A 23,067-nucleotide genomic window follows, 5' to 3' on the forward strand; every position below is an offset into this window, starting at 1 on the left:
CTGATGAAAATATTTCAGGCAAGTCCCAGTCCAGTTATTAATGCTGATGTTCCAAAAGGAATTTGTGCTCTTTAGCAACAGCACTGCATTCAGACGTGAGAGTTCCTTTTCCCATTCATTACAATGGGATAAAACAGAAGGCTTACAACAACAGATAAACAAGGACTCTGTATTATTCTGTAGTTTTCCTCAGTTGAGTAGTCTTTGGACAGCATTTTAATGGCTGAAAAAACCCCTGCACATGATGAATAAGGATGCCATTCTCAATTAACATGGACAAAGGATCATAGCCATATTTGGCAAATGAGGTAGCTGTGGTGTAAGAAAAGCAGGAGTATTCACAGACATTGCCACATACATCACTGTCCCCAAATCAAAACAAGTTAATGACATTTTTGTACATCTGCCCAACTACATGACTACACATTAGTCTGGCAAGTACTTATTAGACCCAAATTAAATAGCACAATGATTATAGTTCATATTTACTAAATATAGTGTAATTAATTTATACAGCGCTAAATATGGATGCTACCAGCATATAAATAAATGATGAGTACTGAACCAAAACAGCCCAAGTTAGAACATATATTATCTTCATTAAATATATCTCAGCTCTACAAATGCTACTATCCATAGAGCTTCCATTAAAATATATACCGTGGGGGAGGAAGCACCAAACTGTTATCCATTCTCCGTAACAAGTGTACTGACAACACACCAGCCTTGCAATCCCAACAGCTCCCCTCCCAGTTAGCCTCCACACCATGCACTGGTACACATAATGTCACCAACACAGAAATATCAGCACCCATTGCATAGGTGGGTCTCAGTTGACTAGATCCCAATTCCACAAACATCTCAGGTAAGACCAACTACCACAAAACTTATTCAATAAACCCACATACCATCTGAAATATGCTAGATATGTTATATAGAAATTCAGTGTACTTTGGCCATGCAAACTGAACAAGATCTCCCACGCCACCAAGGTCCGTCAAGAAGTCTAGAACTCATTAGTGAACAGTGGGGCAAAGAAACCACAGTTCAATCCATACCCAGTGAAGACTAGGATGGCCAACACTTACAGGAGGAACCTCAGTCACGAAAACCCAGTAGCACACACTAGCAATTCTTGCTGTTCAACATTAGAAAACTCTTTCCTACCTAGGGATGCCTTCAACATGGATTTTATGTACCAGTGGTTATGCACAAGCTTAGCATACCATGCATAAGCTTCACCATCTTTTTATTAAGACGTTACATTAATTTTAGATGCCTGGGAGTCACGAACTAAGGCATACTGGCAAGCCAGATGAACAAAGAAAAGAATATTTTGAGGAATCATCTCTGTTACCTATCCCTACTTCTAAACTGACCATGGCAGTTTTATGGAGGATTCCCATCCCAAAGCTTTACCTGTACTTAAGCTTTAGAAAGCAACCAGTATAGACCTCTATCACAATCACACCTAAGTTTCTAATTTAAATACTGATACCAAGGCAGTTTTCTGAAGATGTTCTGAAGACTGAGAAAACTGATATCTCATTTCTTTAACCCACAGTTCTGGTTTATCCATAGTTAACAACCTGGATCCTGAAAGATATCACTGTTAAACTTGCATATTTCTTTCTATCAAATCATTAATTATTTGTCCAAATTTGTGCAAAGTAGAACTTGGACACACTTTATTTCTGTTTCATAAAAGATTTGGCTTTCATCTGATTTTGTTTTAAAGATCTCACTTTTCACTTTTATGGGATCAGTTTTCCAACAACTGAGCTTATCAGCCACATCTACACTGCTAGTAATTCAAAACCATGGCATATTTATTGATTCCAAAAAGCTATTACATGATATCGCTTACGTCCCTGTATTTGATTAGACTGAGTTATTGGAGGAACTAACAAAAGATTACTCAGAACTCAGCACAGAGCTTATATAGATGTCGTTTTACCTGACATCTTGGCTATCTGCTCTTGCACTTTTATTTATAAGTATTACACACACAGATTAAGTTTTGCACAAAACAACTATCCAATGTAGCTTTATCTCCATTTTGTTATTCCACCATGAAAAAAAAACAACTGTAAGAGATGGATTGTAGGTATAAAATGTTTATCCACTCCTTTAATAGAATAATAATGAACAACTACGTAAAGTTGTATTGATGAGTAAGATGTATTATGACTGAACATCATCCAAGTTCAATTTAAACCTGAGCTATACACTACATCTGAATATAGTATATATCAGATATTTATATATGAATATAAATTGTGCACTTCTTTGGACAAAAAAATGGCCATAAATTTAAAACATGAATATGTTAATTAGATTTAAATTCATCCATTATAGAAAATATTTTGACAAGTATCCTAAGAACAGTGGTTTTAAAACAGTTCGATGCATTAAATACATGCAAATTTTGACAGTCAAAAATGCACACTGCACAGCTGAGATACTATCATTCTTCTTCACAATCACTGCAGCCTCTAGCTAGATACAGATTTTTCATGACAGACAGAAACATTTCCTTCTGTGTATCTCATATTCTCAGATTTCTACTTCTCAATGATTCCTGAAACACTTTTAAAGATGGACTTAGAACTACTGCAAACTAGAATGGTTGTTATATACTTCAGTTAGCCAGGGCTGCCAACACCACATCATATTCAATCTCTTTTTAAGTAGAACTGTTTGCCACCAGAATCGCATCCACTGGTGAGCTTTAGGACATGTTTCATTCTTGAATTACCTGCACTAACAGTGCACCTATAGGCTGTTTCCCAAATATGCCTAAAGTAGATGTATACGTGGGATTTGCGTACACAGACAGATTAGCGCCTACATCAATTTGAAGTATATTCACTGTTTTGCAAAATCCCCATGCAATTTTAGGGCATAGTTTCACAACCGGCTAAAACCCATTTAAAATTTGTAACTAAAAGGTGAAGTCTGCCCCCTCTTTGCTTGGGAGCCCTCCTACAGTCACATGGCAAACCGAAGCAGCTCACCGATCGAGACAAAAACATTTTGAAGGACTAGGAAGCAATAACGTCCATCTGCTTTCAAAGCAGAGTGTCTTTACACAAAGGCATCCTGTGTGGGCATGGAAGTGTCTGCACGGGACTCTACTGTACAACAGACAGTGTGCCATAAATTCACATCACCCAGGCCCACGGCACTCAACCGCACACACAGCCTGTTGTAGATCACAGCAACAAAACTGTAACATAGAACTGGGTCAAGAAACAGCTCAAAGTTTCTTGACAACGCTCAACAGTGGACAACCTCCCTGTATCAGGCAAATACACTGATTCTTTAGTTACATGTACCTACTTATGCAAGGATTTTGAATTTGAAATGGCATTTAAAGGAAACATGGCAATTTTTTAAAGTAGTAACAGTTGGTCCTCAAGGAACTATGGAGATGTCCCATGTACGTGGCTGCCTGAATCACACCATGAGAGCATCACAGCTTCGCATGAGTCGCGTGTTTCTGAAAGCCCCGAGTGAGAGCATGAGGATGGAAAGCCATCTGATTGTTTTACAAGAAAAATAAGTTTCCTGGCATGACAGTCTCCCTCAGCCACTGAAGTTCCTTTCCAACTATCAGCACTATTTATGGTACTAACTGGGAAAAAGACCTGCATGGAATCTTGCAGACAGTATTGCAGAGAGGCAGGGAGGATATCAGTGGGTTAGTGCATTTGTCTCTTAAACCAGATCTGCAGCTTGCACATGCCTCTGTCTTGCTAATGAAATAATTTTTGGATTGATCCACTACACAGGGAAAAATAAAACTAACTGATTATTTTTTGAGGAAAGCGCAACTCAGATGAACCTCAGCCACAGTTTTGCAACTGCAGGAGGGACAGATAAAATGTGATGTTGTAACTGCGATAGCTAATACTGGTTTAATAACTTTAAAATCTTTGTGTTTGATGGACCTTGGAATGCACGTGTACTTATAGGAAAAACAACACTCAATAGAAAATGAATTTAATGTTCTTCGTAAGGTTTCTTTAGGGCCAGTATGTATAAAATGCAATAGTCCTGAAAATTAACCCCAGGTGTATAATTTTGTTAATACAAGAAATGTGCAGGATATTGAGAACAATAAAGCTTATGTAAATCTTTACATAAGAAAAAGGGGTACCTAAGAAAGGGTTGTGTAGCTGACTTGAGGCCAAATCACAGTCCTTGAAGAAAGCAAAACTCCTCTGGACATCACTGGAATTTTTCCTAGGGTAAGAGTTGCAAGGCCAAGCTTGTGATTGAAATACGCTGGTATCACAAGGTTCTAAAAGCCAAAGCAGTGATAAGGGCAGAAAAGCTGTTATTTCTGTACCATAAAAAGAAAGATTCTAGAGACGTTATTACATTTGAATGTATTCTGATATTGCATGCCGCTTGTCCATCTCAGCAGACACTGTTCCATCTGAACAAGATGGACATAACATAGAGCACAGTATTTTATATTAAATGTAGTTATAAGGGAAGAACAACAACCTTGGAATGACTCACTCGCAGGACCAATTCATAGGTTACACTGAGTATGAAAGGCAATTTCAGAGTAGTGGTGGAAGAAAAGGATTTTTATAACAGAGGTGATACAAACTAATTTGGAGACATAGATACATAGAGAACAGAGTACGCAATGTACTGTACACACTTTTTCAAGGGAGGAAATAATGGCTCCTTTTTCAAATACAGTGGTATCTGCAAAAAAATAAAGTACAATTCTGTTCAGTACTGTAATGAAATCATTACAAATGCTGAAACATATTAAAAATTCAACACTAAAAAGACAGTGACTTTGTACTTGTGCTGCACTGAGTCTAAACACTAGATACTAAGAACAGGAGACTGTATTAAGGCAGGACTGGTGACAGACATTGGCAGTCCTATACAAGTGGTGTATGTAGAATGTAGTAAGATATTCAGGAGTGTATTTCAGCCCATATACTATAGCACCAAGAGGGTAAAGTTTTGCTCATGGCTGCATTCCTTTTTAGGATAATGGGAAAAAATGGTAAGAAAATACAAGATTTGTTGAATTATTTCACAAACAGCTTGTCACAGTTCTCTACCCTAGATGATACATTTCTTTGTCAGGAAAAACATAATGAAGTTCACCTTTTAAAATCTAATGCAACAGACTTCTCTTAGCACTAGGACTGTGTAAAAATAGCATCTTCTACAAATGAACTGTACCATAAAAACTGATGCTCATGAAATGTTATTATAATCTACAGTTTAAAACCACAAAGCAAGAAAATTCCGAGTTAAACTGAAACTTCATCCTTAGCCCACCCAAAAGTGTTTAGATACAGCAGGGCTTGCCAAAGAGTAATAATCCTATATACAAAATATGCTGCCATAACTAGAAATTTCAGACTAAGTATGGAATTCCAGCTCTAACTCTGACCTTTCTCTTCCCCGCTTTTGTGGGTACAAGCAAGTCCTTTCATTACTCCAGCACTGGTGTGGTTAATAATCTTAAGGTAATATTTTTTAACTGTTTCTGTGCAGCAGACTTCATTTGCCAGCTTCTCAGCTACACAGTCAACTGTGCCGTTTTGTAAAGGCAGAGAAGGGGAAAAAACAAAAACCAAATAGTAAAATACTCTTTACAGAGTAGTGTGGAGTGGCCCTAAAGGAAAAAGAACTCACATAACCGAGCGGTCCATTCCTTGTACTCCAAATTTATCAACTACTTTTTTTTTAAGAGCTACAGGCATGTTATTGAACCACCAGATAAGGGCTGAAATAAGACCTGCTGTTGAGGAAGAACAAGGTTCTCATCCAAGTTAAGAGACCACAAACTGGGATGTGGAGAAGAGTGATTTTATCAGAGTCGGGGAGGGAGGGGGGGTGGGGAATGGGACACGAGATGGCATAGCATCTCATAGTGTTTCTCTAGACCTCCTCCACAATTAAGTTTGTGTTGAAGGACCTCTCCCTCCATTGCTGGAGACTGCTCTTCCTCTCACCAGGATCTATTTTTGGAGAGACTACTTTTCCCCATGTCTTTTATGTGACCTCATCAATGTAATGGTCACAAAAGGATTTCCTGATATTTTTGGACTTTACCTTCTTAAAAGACATTCCCTGGCAGGAGATGGTAAATCAGCTGCTGAAGAGACAACCTCCACTGCAGGATGTCAGGACTTCTGCAGAACATGAGCAAGGAAAGTAGCAGATGAAGGCAGCAATGGAATAGCTAACATGACATTTCATGGACTAAAGACAGAAAGCACTTCTCAGAGAAGCCCCTGCAGCTCAGGGAGTTGGTTCCGTGAGCCAGCAAACGTTGCCTGGAGTCATGCAAGTCCACAGAAAAAGCAGCATAATGCACCATAAAGACTTCTGTAAATACACATTCATGGAACTTTTAACATCATCCAGTACTGTTTCAGTTGATCAGTCCTAATCCTAATAGCTCTGCTGTCATGTAAATATGAATTTGGTTGTTTTCCTTAAAACAGGCTTATTGTCACACTAGGTCTTTGAACCAGAGATTTCTGAATCACCCCGAAGAAAGGAAGGGTGAAAGTTAGTCTGCCTGGGGCACACTCCATGCCCCCCCCCCCTTCTCCACTGACAGTAAAGGGGCTTCAGGACTCTCCAGTGGTGTCCCTTCTCACCTAGCAAGCTGGTTAGCTTTTCCTTTGAGATAGCTTAGGTGTCCATGCTGGTGGAAATGGTGTCCAGCTTTGGCCAAGACCAGTCAGAAAAACTATTTTCTACTGGATACCTTCATGTTTTCTTCTGTTCTAGCACAAATTCCTAATCACCAGGTGACAGGTACTCTGAGTAAGGTTGCAATTCATCTGTCTTTTCAAAGCTCTGCATCTGTACAGGGAGAACACTTGAAACATAAAGGGAGAAAGGAGTCTCCTGGCAGAAAGGAAGCTAATGTTCAGTTATGGTAAAATGCAAACACACGCTCAAACCAGCGCTGAGAGACCACAGCCCCAGCTCTTTTCCTGAGATGAGTTTCTTAAACACCCAGTGCCCCCTTTCCCTGCTCTCCTCTCCCACGCTTGACTGAACAACACTCAGCTACCAGAGTGGATGGAAAGCCCGCGTTCCCTCAGCCTACTTTTCATCCTTACCCAGGATAACAAGACTTGATGATTATGATACTCTTCTATTTTTAACTCCTAATAAATAGGGAAATATGTATTCCAACACTGGTATTTTCAGCTTTGTACAGGTCCATTGCAAGGTCAGTAGTAAGAATAAGGGAAGATTCTGATGAGTGAATGGCAGAAAATTAACTTCCAGGTCTGGTACATCACTGTGCCCCATTGCTTCAGAATATGCTTACAGCTCTAATATAAGCAAAGAACTTCCAACATTGCTAGAAACACAGGCAACCATGTAGGAAGCAGCAGGTTAAGGTCTCTGTTGCAATTAATTTGTTGCTAGAAAGTCTGCAGTCTTCTCCTCCAAACAAAATCTTCTAAATTCAGAAATTTACCTGTTTTATTCTGCAGTAAATATTAACATCTACATTTTGAATTTCTGAAAACAGTGAATAAAACCAAAGCCTGCTTTAGTATTTCTACTGTAATGTTCTGTTTGAGAAAGTCCTATGGAATTGCAGCACTCTTAAAAGGGCAATGGATTCAGCTGAATAATATATTTTTCCATTTCAAAAATATTTTTTCTCTGAGCTTTCATTATTATATACATGGACTCCCTTGTAGGTCCAAAGAAAAATATTATAGAACAAGCCCTAAGGTTTTGTATACTAAATACTCTGGTTTTGCTAGAACTAAAATAATTTATACAAATTTAGAAAGTTTAATATAAACATATATTTAACAGATGCTACTTTAATTATTTCTATAAGCATAGTATCTATATATGATAATAAAGATGCATACAACACGGTTTCTCTTATTTCAAAATTGCAGGTTTAACTATAGTGTATATTACTGTAATTTTGGTCACAATACCTGTATTTGGAGTTCAAGAGGTATTTTTAACCTTAAGGAAACTCAACCACCTCCATTATTTGCAGCACATCTTTCAAATTCAGCAGAAGAAAAGATATTGAGATAGAAAAGTGCCTTTTGTTCAGAGGTAAACTGTTGAAACTACTAAAGCCTTAACTTATGCTTGAGCTCCCCAGCCCAAAATGTGGGCATCATGACAAAATAGTAACACAAGTGTTCTCATGTTGGATCCCAAATCTTTAGAACATAAGCAAGCCCCATGACAGCCTGTGTCAAAGTATCCACAGAAGGAAAGGATTGGTAAGAGAGAGCCCAAGACTTTCCTAGCCACAGCAAGACTTGGTCCTCCCCTCACTCACCATGACAAAACTCTCCCTGCTGCTAACAAGAGTTAACTCTGCAGCAGAAAAGTCTGCAGCAATGTCGAAGAGACTCAAACATTCCTGATAGACGATAGCAATGAATGTCATGGATACAACCCAATGAATCAGTAACACACAAAAAAAGATATTTTTGAAATAATATTATTTTGGTTACAAAGTCAAGAGGCCAAAATGTGGAAAATGCCAGATTTAAGGGTGCCTGAAAGCCTAACTCAGGTGCCATTTGCAACCTGCATTACTGATAAAGTTGCAATGGCATGATCACTTATTCCACATCCGCTGTTTCACTTCATCAATTCCTGCCAAAGGTAACATACTAAAGAGCAAAATCAAGACATCCTTAAATCTGGCATTCCCAGCCTTAAAGTGTTTAACTTCATAACCTAACGAAGTACTGAACAAATTAAGTCCTCATGACAGCAATGTTGTAATCTTCTCAACATCACTACAAGAACTACTATCGTGATTTACAAAAATGGCCATGGTGTTAATCCAAAATTACAGCTTCAGGGTCCGCTTTCATTTTTATCAAAACCTTAGTTACAAGCTTTACCCTGTTGCACAATCTAAATATTTTCTTTCCTCAATGAAAAAAACATTTTAAAATACATCATTTCTTATAGGTTTCGACTTCCAAAGTCTACAATTTTTCCTGGCTTTGGGAGCCTTGTGGACCTGGTAGCTGTGATGGAAAGCTCCCAAAACCAGGAATAATTTTAGAAATTCTCTCAAAAAAAAAGCTTTATGAGAAGTGAAAGTGCCAAAGGTCCGAAACTTGCACAGGTGTGAGCCCAGACAAATCTAAACACAAGCACCTTTGGGTGTCCAGAAAGCTATGGCTCCTCACTGATGCATTTGCTCATAGGACTTGAATGCGCACTGTACAGAGGGAATCATACATTCAGATTACTATCTTTGCCATTTCCCATTTCCCTCTATTTTCTACTCATAAATCCTGAAAATCCCTGGAAGTGCCAGTTCCTAATAGATCCAACCATCCATTGGTGTCATATATTAAGTCAGAAGGGGTTTGCTTCATCAGAAATAAAGCAAAGTCTTGTTGGTTTTCTTCTTAAGGTATTCATAGTTTTTAAGCACTCCTAAGAGTTTACTGATGTTCAAGACATAATTGGGCGAGATACACATTAGTCCAACACAGGAGTTAATAGGCTCCGTACAGGTGCCAATGTTAAACCACACGTTGTCAGCCAAGGCGATGTGCCTTGTTGTTGCAGCCTTAAGATTCAACAAGTGGTTGGCATCCTCCATTCCCACACTTTACACAAATATGGCCTGAAAGTGCGAGTTGGCTCTACACAAAGGGTAAAAGGGCAAAAGGCAGTCCATTTGCTTTTCATCCGAGAGCACTGACAAACCAGGAAAGAAACTTTTTGACTAAGCAACAATTCCTTCCCAGGGGTCCTCCCGGAAACATGCAACTGTCATCCCCCTTTAGATTTCAATGTCCCTGTACAGGCACAAAACACGAACTCAGCTAAATGTTCCCCACAACTGTGTTGTAGCTGTGCTTTCAGTTGCTGATGCTTTATGAGCTTTAAAAAAAATGCAGTCAATGTTGTGGTTTCTGATGTAAAATGAAACCTGGAATCTAATTTGAGACACCAAAATCTAATTACTATTCATAATAACGAATCTTTGTCATTTTCACCTGCAATGTTCTTGGCTATGGAAAATGTTGAGGTCTATTTATCAGTGTCATTTTGCAGTGATGTATCATTTACTGTTCTTTAGAAAAAAATTAATATTTAAGTTGCATTACAGTTGATATCAAAGCTCTGTTTTATTATCAGACTCAAAACTGAGGTCTCTGCCAATGCTTACCTAGGTAAATCTCCCCCTAAAGTAACAGTGTTGGCCAAAGAGTGTGGATCAAATCCAGCATGAATGAGAAAGCCCACTGTCTCACACACACACGAAGAAACCCCCAGCATTTCCCCATGCCTTCTATAAAGGTGCAAGATGTAAGGGCAGCCTGCCTCAGTACATTTTTCCACTTGCTTTACTTTTTTTTTGACTGATTTTGTTCAAAGTACTCTTGGGAAAAAAAGTAAAAAGATAAACACACTTCTGCTAGCAAATGCCAGAAGAAAAATATATTCTAGCAGTCTTTGGCTGACTTAGACTTGAAATGAATTTACATCATCAAAATACCTCTTAATTGTGTTAAAACATTCTGAAAACTTATTGCACACATTTTTCTTCTGAAATTCACAGGAATCTTTTGCTTTACAGTCCATTCTTCACTTGCATGCCCTTTTTCTCTCTCTTTGGAAAATATATCAATTGCTTATTTAAAAAAAGAAGTGTTTTGGCATGGCTGACTTGTAGAGATATGGAGCTAAGCAGAGTCAGTGAATCCACTCGCTCTGATATGGACACATGATATGCAATTAAAATCTCCATTCACATTCCTACGGGGTTGTCAATCAAGAGAAAAGCCTTTTTGACAACATCCAGTGAAGCGTACCAACTAACTGCTGAACAGGAACTTAAACAGTAACAGCTTTTGTTACTAGCAAGAACGGATTTTACCAAGATTGGGCTCGGTTTCTAAAGAAATCATTATGTTAAAATTTGGGGGGCTTTTCATTAAAAATTAAAATGTGTCACAAAGCTATTGTGTGTGAAGCTATCATATTATGTAATACATGAGGGTTATCAGATATATGTGGAAAAAACCTCTAACCTTTCTCGGCTGTAGGAAACAACCTTTCATATTTAGAACAATGAACAATGATTACAAGCCAGTTTTTAGCTAGAAGAGAACATTTTTCTAATTGCGTGTTGTCTATTTGGTAGGCACCAAATATCTTTTATAACATTATAAGCTGCCCAGCCACAAAACTAACACTGTAAAAGGCCTGCTTCTGCCAAAAATGATACTGTGAACAATTTATTACTGACACACTGGAAAATGATGTGGCTCAATTATACGTGTTTGCAACTCTTTGAAAATATCCTAACTTTGAATTTATGACAATAGAGGACAAGTCTTTGATAAACACTGAAGATGCTAACATTTACTTTCTAATACCCAGTTAGATAATGTACAACTCATAAGAGCATTAGGGTACTTTAAAATCAAATCTGTAAAGGTAAAACCAGTAAAAATAAATAGTCGATATTAATCTGCTGTTTGTATTTTGAGCACTAACCTTGAACTACAGTTTTCAAACGTGCTAATATTATTAGATATTGAAATATTTGCCCTCTTGCTTATCACGCTCCGTAACTGAAGAGAGAGCAGATGCATCCTGACTATTAACAGTCATGACAAATTGCCTTACTAATGAATGTTACACACTGAAAGTGCCATAACTGATTAAACTACAATTTCCCACTACCAGATAGAGAGAGACTTGGGAACTCCAGCAGTGGACAACTCTGATGTTCTGCCAACAGGCCTTCAGGGCACAGTGTGGTATTTAGAAAAACACACTGTAAATTCCATATGAATATATTCTAAAAGACTATGTGTATACAACAGGTTTTAAAGAACATTAGATGAAACAGCTTAGGTTCGTAGCCGATGAGCCATGTAAAATGGATGTGTTTTAACAATTTTAGTATCATTACAAGGCTGCATTGGAGAATATTTCTGCTGGGTTCCTCTACCCCTCTCCCCACCTCCCCAAACATTGCTTGTGCTTTGCTTTCACATAAAATCTTTCCTTTGTCAGTCTCTTTGTCGGTGCAAAATTGGCAGCGGTTCAAATTCAAAGTACTCCTATTCATTTACTGACCATTAAACCAATGTCATTCTAGTTCACATCAGCCAGAGCTAAGCTCTAAAAAACATAAAAGACTTGCTTCACCACTGACGAATAATGTGTACATTTTTACAGAGCTTAAACCTTAATGCTTTGCCTGAAACTAACAATACAGTATATCTTATCATTCCTTTTTCACAAGCAGGCAGCTGCTGAAACGCTTGCCACTTCAAAATATCAATTGCTTGCCAGAGTTGTCCTCAACACACCCTGTCAAACTCATGTATATTGTGCAATGAAAATGGTGCAGGACTGAAAGCTAGAAATTGTGTCAAATTCTGCTGTAAGGGTATGATGTGCAAAGAACAACGTATGACAACCGTAGAGACTACAAACAATAGCAATGGAGCCAGACACTACATATATCACAACTGTGCCTGTACATATTTTATTGTATGTATTATATATTTAAAGCATGACAAATGTGTCATTGAAGCTATGTGCTACACCAAATAGAAACCCGTCAGCTAGTTAAGCTTTTTCATTTCTCTTGATGGAAGTGTAGTGGTATTTTTCTGCCCTCTGAACATTTGTTTGTAAATCACACAGCACAAAAAAACCCATCAGGTTTTCAAAATGAGTAACAGAAAACAAAAGGCAATACTACAAGATGAGAAAATGAGATTTTGTTCAATTAACACTTTTGCTTTTCTCTAAGGACACATAGCCAGGCTACCTTAAAGAATATCTGAGCCTATGCAAGACAAATACAATATCACTGCGCCCATAAATTACAGTATACCTAATTTTAATGCAGATAACTGCTGGCCTATTGATTTGCATGTTTCCCTGGCAAAATGGAAATCCCATGTGAGTATGTTCTTTGTCTGTAGAAAATGCATTTTAAAAAACCTTTATGAATACAGCAATCTATGCTAAAAAGGAAAACATAAGTCACTAGTATAAAATTACATATGGAACCTAGAGGAAGTACTGCTCATATACACACACACGTATACACGCATCTCTCTGTGCGTGCATGTGTGCACGTGTGGATGTGTTACACAATCACATAGGTTTTTAGCACATAGTTACAATTTCTATGAAGTGTCTTAACTAATGAAAATTCAGCCTCTAAATATAAGCTTAAATTAGCTGAGGAAAAAAATGAAAATTGCCAAACTAAGTAACAATGTAAGTAAGTTAATCATAAAGTGACCATGGAATGCTAATCTTAAATTAAAGAAACAACACATAGTTGTGATGAAAAAGAAATGTTTAGGAGGAAAGATAAGTGCAACAGCCCACAACAGCATGTAGGTTGCAAAACCCGAACACACGGGATTCCATGAGGGTCATTAACTGATATAATCCTAACCAAAATGAATAGATACGCCATTAAGGTGTTAATAAATATTTTGGAAAGAGAATAGGTGTTTTAGGTGCTCAGGGTTGCTGACCTTTGCTGTGTTTATTAGTGGGACAATGATGCATTATTAACACACAGCAGCTGTACCTGAACTGCTGCCATGAACATAATAGCCTTTTATAGCCATCAGGGGAGTGAGATAGGAGGCCTTTATTAACCACTAGACATGATTAGCACATTATGTGAACTTTAGTAGGCAAATTATCTCTTATTGAAATATAATGTTGGTTATAACTAATTGTAAACATGATTTTAAAAACTTCTCAATGCAAAACTAAGAGTTTTACTACCATTTAGCAAATTACTGGCTAGGCCCCTAAAAAAATAATTCTTCTTTTCCTTTGTTCAACCTGCAAAAACAACTGTGCCTCACAAAAATTTACTGCACTATGATAAAACCACTGAAGTGAATGACTTCCACATCATGAATATTATTCTTCAGAACTGTAAAAAACCATAAATAGACATTTCCAACAAAATTAAGAAAACTTCTAGTGAAGAAAAAGAACTTGCCTTATATATTCCAAGCAGTTCTTAAAGATTACAAGCAGTTCTTAAAAAAGTCAGTTTGCCAATACATTTTCAAGAGTTAACTCGAAAAAATAACACCATGATTTACTTCAAAAAGCTTAATTTTGGGTAAGATTATCCCATTAGCCTTCACAACTGAACACAGCACTGAGAGTCCATTATGAGCAGTCTTTTATGCCCTAGCAGAAAGTCATTAACATAAAATAAATCATTAGCTTTGATATTAAGCCTCTACTATCTGCAGGTTTCTATGACTAATGTTCACAACTGTGTCTGCCAAATGATAAATTATACTTTTTTGAAAGGTTATGGTCCCTTTTCACCACTATTTTTCCTTTTACTCTTTATTATTGTTTCAGGTTGATGCAAATACAGTGATCATGTAAGAAACAAATGTTTTCTCTTATTCATGAACACAAACTTATGCACTTTGGCAACTGCAACTGTTATCCCACAAGTGTGAGGTCGTTTACCTGGTGTGCGAGACGCCAATATCATTTTTCACCATTATTTTCCACCATTATTTTCACCATTATTTTCTCCCTACTGTTAGACTACACAACCAGAATATGACTTCAAAGCCAGCTACTTATAATACAGGATAGAAATGATGGATTTGCAGAGTAAGTTCCCTTTCTTCAAAGTGAGCAATATATAATGAAGCAGAAACATACGTGTGTATATACGTATAGAGTAGCATCAATACAATAGGAATTTAGACGTATACATAATCTTCTCACTCTTCTGGCAGGAACTGTCTGGAAAAATCTTGTGCTTCACATTGCAGACTTCATACTTCCCTTACTGACCCATTTCCCTAAGTACAGGTTATCACTGATTTCAGAATTCTAATTGCTTCTTGCATATAGAATAAGTAACTGGAGTTCACTGCAGATTTCCTTAATGTAACAAAAATACATACCAACTACAGTAACTTCCATTTAACCTTTAAGACCATATAATCATCAACAACAATAGCAGGAGACAAAAGTACTACCACAGCAGCTCAATTTCCATGCTTAGCCAGCAGTACCTTTGAGAAAAGCTACTCGTGCCACTTTTGATTGGTAGAGAGCAGTTTAACAGTCAAGAATGTGAATGCTAAAACATTCTGACATTTCCACTAACCTGGATTTGTCAGATGCTCATGTAATTCAAGTATGTTTTGCAACTTAGAAATCAGCGTGTTTCTTGGGAGGAAACCATACTACAAGGGTCTATAGCAAATCAAATAGCAGCCCAGTGAGAAATACTAAATGAACAGTTCAGAAACAGTGTTAGCATATGTGCAATTGAAAGATAAGATATAAATATTAGTAGAGCCATATGAAATTCAAATGCTAAAAATAAACTACTTACTGCAAACATAAGAAGCAAAAGAAAACCACAGACATTACAAATGTCGGTTGCACTAAGATCTCTGCTGAAAAACGATTTTAACTTTGAAGCTCTAAGTTAAGAGCTAAACGTTTTATTTGATGCCCTGACTTACTAACCTAAAACTGATCACAACCAATGAACATAAAATGCAGATATTCCAGGGGAAGGGGAGATGAGATTTCCTTCCGTGCACTTGCTGCTGTGGAAGGGCGATGCTTGTTGCTGCTGCTAACGCTACGTAATCTGTGCCTAACCATAGAATAATGCAATGTTGCCATTTTCCAACTGAATGCTGTAGGGAAAAACGTTATGACCAAGAAAATCTCCTTCACGTTGATGTGAATTCCATGTCTGAAAGTATTTTGGAAGCACTGCTATAATTAACGGTCATTTAGCGCTTCTACTATAAGCCATGTTTTGAAACAGTTTATAACTCAGCATTTTTAATGAGAAATCACTCCTTGGGCAGAAAATCGGTACCTAGTTGCATAACTAAAGCAGTAGAATAAACTAGAGTAGACTATTTCAGTTGGAAGGGACCTACAATGATCATCTAGTCCAACTGCAACAACAAAACATTTAAATGTGGTTAGGCTATATTTAAAATAAGTATTTTCATGTATGCAGCCCATGCTAGACATCCACAGAGCATGTGTCCACTTCAAAAAGATAAACAAAGCTGCCACTAATTGCCACCACTGTCAGTTCCAGAAGCCAAGGTCTGCATTGATCCAGGGACTACTCCTCACCAGGAGAAGTGGTGCTTTCAGGTCACTCTTGAGCCGTGCTGAGAGAGCAGTCAAAGGAAGCTTTTTACTTCCACCATCTAAGCTTTTTTATATCTGCCCTCAATACAGGATTTAAATATCCAAGAATTCTGATATAAATCCTACTGATTAGCACATTTCTCTGCTTAATATAAAGTCGTGTTTTAACCATAGTCCATTTTCCAGTGCTTCTGTACAGCATTAGCAAGACGAGAAAGTCCTGCTAAGACGGGATCTGAGGACAGGAGGGTGCTCAGTTCTTACTGGTAAAGTGTGATCGTCCCCAACATGCACTGGATTCAATGGGAGTTGGGACTGCCCAGCCCTCCACAGTATCAGCTCCTTAAGTCCTTAAATGCAGCTCCAGCTGCTCTTTGGTTTAATGTAAACACCAAAGGTACTGCATGCACTGTAGTGTTTAGCTAATTCAGCATTCTTAATAGTTTACAGTTTTCACTTTTTTTCAGAAGACCTCATGACAGGCTGATTGAGGGTAATGCCCTAGAGATGAAACACATCACTCTGGTAAGAGAATAAAACATAATTTCTCTAAGGTACTGATGTTTGGCAGAAAGGGGAAAAAAAAAAAAAAAGAATGACTGTGAACCCTTTGGTTTATAGAACATCTTTGAGGAAGATTTCTCAAAAGCACACATATAAATCATTTTCTGTATTCCACTAAAATTGGGACCACTCCTTCTCTGAAACACTGGAATTTAAGGAGGCACACTTGAGGCTTGCCTGTAACTCTGAGACTACATTCTAAGGTCTAGGAACCCAGGGAAAAAAGTCCACTTCCTTTCTTTCTATGTGGTATTTTCTGAAACTAACTAAAACACTTAACACTTAAAAATCAACAGTCAACACTAATGTAACTGTTTAATCTTTTCCTTAAGAGGCACCTACTAATTTCAAGTATGATTCTAATGCAGTAGGGTATAAGATAGCTGTTCAAGGAAAAAAAAAATATGCTCAGAATAAACAAATGGTGATCTATTAGATGAGCATAATCTAAAACTCTGCCAGAACACTAACACAGCATTTCAGCTTTAGAGCTGTCCTGCACAGCGCTGGCCTTCCACAATTGTGTTTCTGAGTTTCAGACAGAGAGTGGGTAGAAGCAAGCCACTGGAAATAATGTACACTTTGTAAACAGCCATGGAACATTTTACTAAGAGTAGTCTCTATGGTGGGGTTAAGCTTATACAATAAATTATTTTAAACACTGTATATAAATATATGCACTTTTGCTTTGTGGAATTCTGATTACGAGCAGAATTGTTACCTGCTTACAAAGCACTGTATTATATCTCCTTATCCACTTCTACCCAATGTCACGCCGCTGTTTTCATTTTGAAGGGTTTTTCTTCCCCCTCTCTCTTTTTTTCCTCTGTATTCCTCTTTTTAAAAACAACTACAGTCTATCATTCTACCTCTGCTGTCTGGCTGTATTTTTCCACTGCACTGACAACTACAGTGAACACAAGAAAGATGAGTTGTAGGCTCCTGTATTTTTGAACTAGGTAGCAAATCACAGAAGAATCTAGTGCATAATTCTGCAAGGCTAACCATTGGGAGCAGTAAAGACCATTATTTTCTCCCTACTGTTGGCAGGGGTCAGCATCCCTGTCATTAGCTGTGTCAAACTATAATTATATAACTGCACTTTATGTGAGCAAATATCTGAAAATACTGTAAAGTTGCAAGTATGAAAACATACTAATCCTTCTTACAGTACTGATTGAAGCGGTCTTTGGAGGTGACACTTCAACACAGAAAGCCACAAGGATGTTATTTATTGCTCTCTACATAAACATTTAAACTTATCATCCGACTTCTTCAAGCACCTTGAAATCCCTGGCCATATTCTTTTATCAAATTAAGACACTCGGATTATCAAAGTTATTTCTTTTGTAGCATTCAACTCAATTAAGGAACGTGATGTCTCCTAAAATAAACTTCAACTGAACAGACTACTCGTATTAGCCTGTAAATGTCTGAAATGCAATTATGCTTCAAGTTTCAAGAGGCGAACAGTACAACCCCAACTCTAAATCTGTCTGTCCAGCATAAGAGCTCCACTATGTTATTGCAAAGGCTGACCTATATACCACAGCATACCGTCCATTCTGTCTGTTTGTATAAGAGATACCTCACACAGTTGTCATAACCAACATTGTTTGCATTGTTCTTTCACTTTTCGCTCTCCATGGGTAATGCGAGAGAAACAAGGAAAAGCCTGCATAACAATATATGCAGAGTATAATGAGCTTTCACAGCAGATAGAGAAATATTAGACTAAGATGCTTAGAATGCTATTTTAGGCTTATAAAATAAAGATCTAAGCAGTCTTCTGAAACAAAGCCTGCCAACTGAAAATTCTAAGATAAGAGGTGACTGTTTGAATCTACATTATTGCCTTGTCCTTTGGCTACAGAAAAATGCACTGTCAATACCTCCTGTGCATGTGCCTGGGAACTCACTCATATGCTATGAACAATCACCTGATCAGGAAGAAAACTAGTGCTAACAGAACAATTAGAAAACTTAAAAGCGTAAGTATTTGTGGAATACATTCTAAATTACCAGCAGGTCAAGCAGATTTAAAATGTAAAGAATCAGTCTTCCATATTTGTCAAAAAAAAAAAACCAAAAAACAAAACCCAGGTATGAAAACAAGGGCCAAATCCACTAGTAAGTGCCCAAAGCAAGTTTTAACTAACTTTACAAGAAACAAGATCCAGTTCTGAATGGGTTTTGCAGGTAAAGACCTAATCAAGACCACCATTCCAACCCAGAACACAGATCCATCACACTCCAGCCATCATCTCCTTTCCTGGGAGAGATCAAGAGCAAGCACTCAATCAAACTTTGTGCACACAAAATTCTGCAGGCCTCCCGCCCTTCAAACTCCCTAAATACACACAGCACGAAAATGAGTGACAGAGCAATACTGTAACATGACGACATGTTTAGAACAAGTCAGATAAGTTTTCACAGCAATGTTAATCATGCTGGGTGAAGGGAGAGAGTGAAGGGGGTGAAAAATGAAATGATCAGTAAATGTACGCTTCCAAGGGTCCTGGCAGACCTATTCTGTCCATTTAATGTAATCAGCGCTCAGTGGCAAAGACATCTGAAAAAGACATTGGTCCTATACTCGGTATCTTGTATTGAAACATTCCTGGTAAGTCTTTTCCAAGCATAAAACATATGTCTTATGACTGTGCACTTTTAAGCACATTATCAGTTCAGGCAAAGTGAAATAGAAGAGTTGCAACTTGTCTACAGAATGAGTGTCTCATTTGCATTTAAAAAGAACAGTTTGCTCCCTCATACATGGCATGACTTAAAAGAAGCTTTAACCAGCTAGTAAAGAAATTCTGAAAACTACTTTCTAAATTAATTTATTCGATTTGCAGTGCAACCCACCAAAAATGATTTAAGGAACTTAATTGGAAAATGATTTAATATATTAAAGTAATTCCTGATTTTCCAAAGCATTTAACTTTTAAATTAAATCTGGTCCACTATCTCAAGAATGATGAGTGAAATGTGTATTCAAGTCATTACCTTCTTTTTGAAGCTTTAAATCACTGATAGGTTTAATAACGTTTGTCCAGTTTCATTGCCAAATGGGTCTTCAGACACTTTGGTGCTTATGTCATTAATATTAGCCCAAGCCTCTCACTTGGCAACACTTTATGGTGACAATTTATAAAAACAGACAACAGAGAAAATAACGGCAAGCCACAGATCAAAGGTAGCAGTAGCCTCATGATTACCCAGAGCACTCACAAAAAATTAATGCACACATAGAGGCTCCTAGGCATCTGGACTCTTCCTGCTGAACAAAGTTCACTCCTGGCACAAACTTCCGATCTATAGGGCAGGTTTGCCAGATGCTGCAAAATACAGTTACTCAAAACACCGCTAACAGTCCTACCTCTGGGATCTCTCTCGAAATATCCTTAGGCATCCACCACAAAGGGCCAGATTTATCCCTGAATTCTATAACTCCATCGAGTATATGTGAAATGCAGCCAGGATGAATTTGGTCCTTTCTGTTGTGATTGGTAGATGAGACCATGTGGGAAATCTTTCCTGAAAACTGAGAGGGCTTCACCCCGCCGCTGCAGCCTCCGCGCTTGAGCACAGATTCTCGCTATTTTGCTGTTTATCTCTGAATCGAGGCAGCTGCCCGGAATGAAAGAGACGGCTCTGAGCATCTCTCCGACACGTGAGACCGTCATGACAATAGCCCGGCGCGGAACCAGGCTGGCCGGGGCGGCTGGCCCCAGGCGGGGTGCCCCTCCGCCGCAGCGCCCCGCCACCGCGCCCCGCCCGGGCCCGCCGCCCTCCGCACCAGCCGCCGGCCCTGCGCACGGCGGAGTTTACGCTGCGCAAAACATCTGCTGCAGCCTGCCACAGACTTCCGCGGCAGGTTTCTTAACAACCGCCTCAGCGCACAGGTTTAAACGCATCTTTCGGGAAGCGCTGGCTCAGGGCTTTCTCCCCTGGCGGGGGTGTGCTCACCAAGTGCGCTGGGTAGCTCGCACTTCCTGATTATTTCCTATGGCCAGGCCAGCGTTTCGTTCATGTGCAAAGCCCATTCCGTAACAGCAGAGCGAAGCGCAGCCCATGCATAAAGCACCAGCTGGCTCAGGCCACAGAAGCAGTAACAATGCAGGAACCCCAGCCCCCTTGCTCGGCAGCAAAAGTAAAGCGAAGTGGTCCGGGATCGCAGCACCAAACTCCCGTAACCAAACGCAGGATTTGGGCTAGCGCGAGCCTCCTCTGCAGTTCCTCCCTCCCCAGAGCTCGGGGACCGAAAACTTAGCCCTCCGCAGGCACTGACCCTATTTGCAGCGGGCTAGTCAAGTTACAGAGAAATTGGCAAGGCAGTTGCCCAGCCGGGACAAAGTCGAGCTGCTGTTCTGAACCGACTTGTCACCCTTACACATCCTTATTGTGCATCTATAGAGATGTGTGTGTGTGTGTATATGTACATGTCACATACAGATACACGCGCACACAAACGTGCTCCCGGCACGGCCAAGTACCGCTTTGACACATGAACTGCAGGGTACGCGGCGGGGCAGAGAGTTTCTGCCGGTTTGTGGCGGGCGCGATCTTTCTCATTAACAGGAGCCCTAGAAATTCAAGTCCTCCGCATCAACATCCTTGTCCACGCTGTTTCTCCGAAAGGGAAGATGTTACGGAAAATGCCTCCCCCACCCACCCCCCCGCTCCAGCCGCCCGCCCCCAAACTACTCCGGGGTTTTAATTTGGGGTGCCTGCAGGGGAGAGCCGGTGTGTGTCCCGGCGGCACCTCTCCGCGGCGGGCGGCACTGCGCTCCCCAAACCCCAAAACCCGGCAAGTGCCGCTGCCCTCTGCCTCGCCGGTGAACTTGGTGCGCGGCTCGCCAAAGCGCAGCGCCCGCTCATGCAACGCGCCGCGACAACAGCACAATCGACAGCACAGATAAAACACCTCGGACGACACAAAACACGAGTCACCTTGTTGCAATAGTAGGGGTCCAGGCAGGGGGAAGGTCCCAAACAAGGCGTATCAGGAGCGGCTGCAGGCTGAGGAGGTGGTGAATAAAATCTTACGTCCATTTCACTAAAACATCAAGCAAACTCCTTTCCTTTTCTTTTTGTCGTTAATGTTGGTGCAAAAAGGGGGGTGTGTGAGTGTGTGTGTGTGTGCGTGCGAGGGGAGGGGGGGACACACAACAAGACTGAGAAGAATAAAAAAGAGGTGCCTGACTTCAGTAGTCAAAGAAACACCTTCCCTGCCTCACATCCGTTTGTGGTTTGTAAAGAGAGAGAGAGGAGAGGAAAAAAAAAAAAAACCTCTTCCAAAAAAGCACCGGTCTGCAGATGTCTGCGAGAGAATCAACAAACCCTCCTTCTTCTACGGCAGGGCAGGTAACTTCGAGTACTTATTGTTTCCCCCACGCATCGGCACCGGGGCGCTAGCTCCGTGTGTGCCTCTCTTTATGGGAGTCTCGGAGTTGGTTCGCTTCTCCCTCCCTCCCTCCCTCTCGCTCGCTCCCTCTGTTCTTTTCCCCTTCTTTTTTTTTACTATTATTGTTATTGTTATTATTTATTTGGTTGCGTTTGGTGGCGGTGTATTTTGGTTGCCCTCCACCGTGAGGAGCGGGGCTTGGGGGGGGGGGGGGGAGGCGGCGGCGGCAGCCGGGGCCCCCGCGCACCCCCGGGGGGAGCGGCGAGGCAGTCCGCCCGCGCTGGAATGGCCGCCCCAGCCGCCTGGCTCTCTCGCCTTGTCTCGGCACGGCACGGCACGGCTCGGCTGGGCTCGGCTCGGCTCGGCTCGGCTCGGCGGGCGGCGGCGGGGCACACGGCGCGCTCCGCCGGTGGAGTCGCTGCTCCGAGTGTGCTTCACACAAAGGGGCCGGCGAGGGAAGAGCCATTTGCGGCCGCCGGGGACGGGGCTGGGAGTCGCGGAGAGGGGGCGCTGCCGCGCCCGCCATCCCGCCGCCGTCCCCGCCCTCTCCCGCCCGCCTTCCCCGCCCGGCCCCCCGGCGCTGCCCGGCCCCCCGCCGGTTACTATGGCATCCCCTCCGCGGCCTGCCGCCGCTGCGGTCTCGCCCGGCCTGGCCCGGCCCGGTCCGGGGCCCGAGAGGAGGCGGGAGGGCAGGGTGGGAGCGGCGGCAGGGGAGCGAGGGGTTCGGCCCGGGGCTTGGACTCCACGGTGAGTCGGCCACAGGCTGCCAGTGTGGCCGGGGACAGGTCCCTTGAGGTGCCTTCTGTGAGAGCCCCCTGGCCCATCTCCACAGCCGTTTTGCAAAGGTCGGGTGAGGCGCCCCGTGCCCCGGTTCCCCTGGCAGTCCTGTGAGGTTGCCC

At 40.6% G+C, this 23,067-nt stretch overlaps 1 protein-coding gene across 1 annotated transcript in view; it reads right to left on the reverse strand.

The window, feature by feature from the left end:
• The window catches only part of TOX (thymocyte selection associated high mobility group box), a 226,107-nt gene extending 204,109 nt beyond the window's left edge, over window positions 1–21,998 (reverse strand). The window contains exon 1 of the mRNA XM_075495718.1: window positions 21,715–21,998. Coding sequence (XP_075351833.1) covers window positions 21,715–21,816 — 102 coding nt within the window. The 5' untranslated portion in view covers window positions 21,817–21,998. The remainder of the gene's footprint in view (window positions 1–21,714) is intronic.
• Between the last annotated feature and the right edge of the window lie 1,069 nt (window positions 21,999–23,067).

The sequence above is a fragment of the Mycteria americana genome, chromosome 2 (genome assembly GCF_035582795.1).
Source record: "Mycteria americana isolate JAX WOST 10 ecotype Jacksonville Zoo and Gardens chromosome 2, USCA_MyAme_1.0, whole genome shotgun sequence".
Taxonomy (NCBI): Eukaryota; Metazoa; Chordata; class Aves; order Ciconiiformes; family Ciconiidae; genus Mycteria; species Mycteria americana.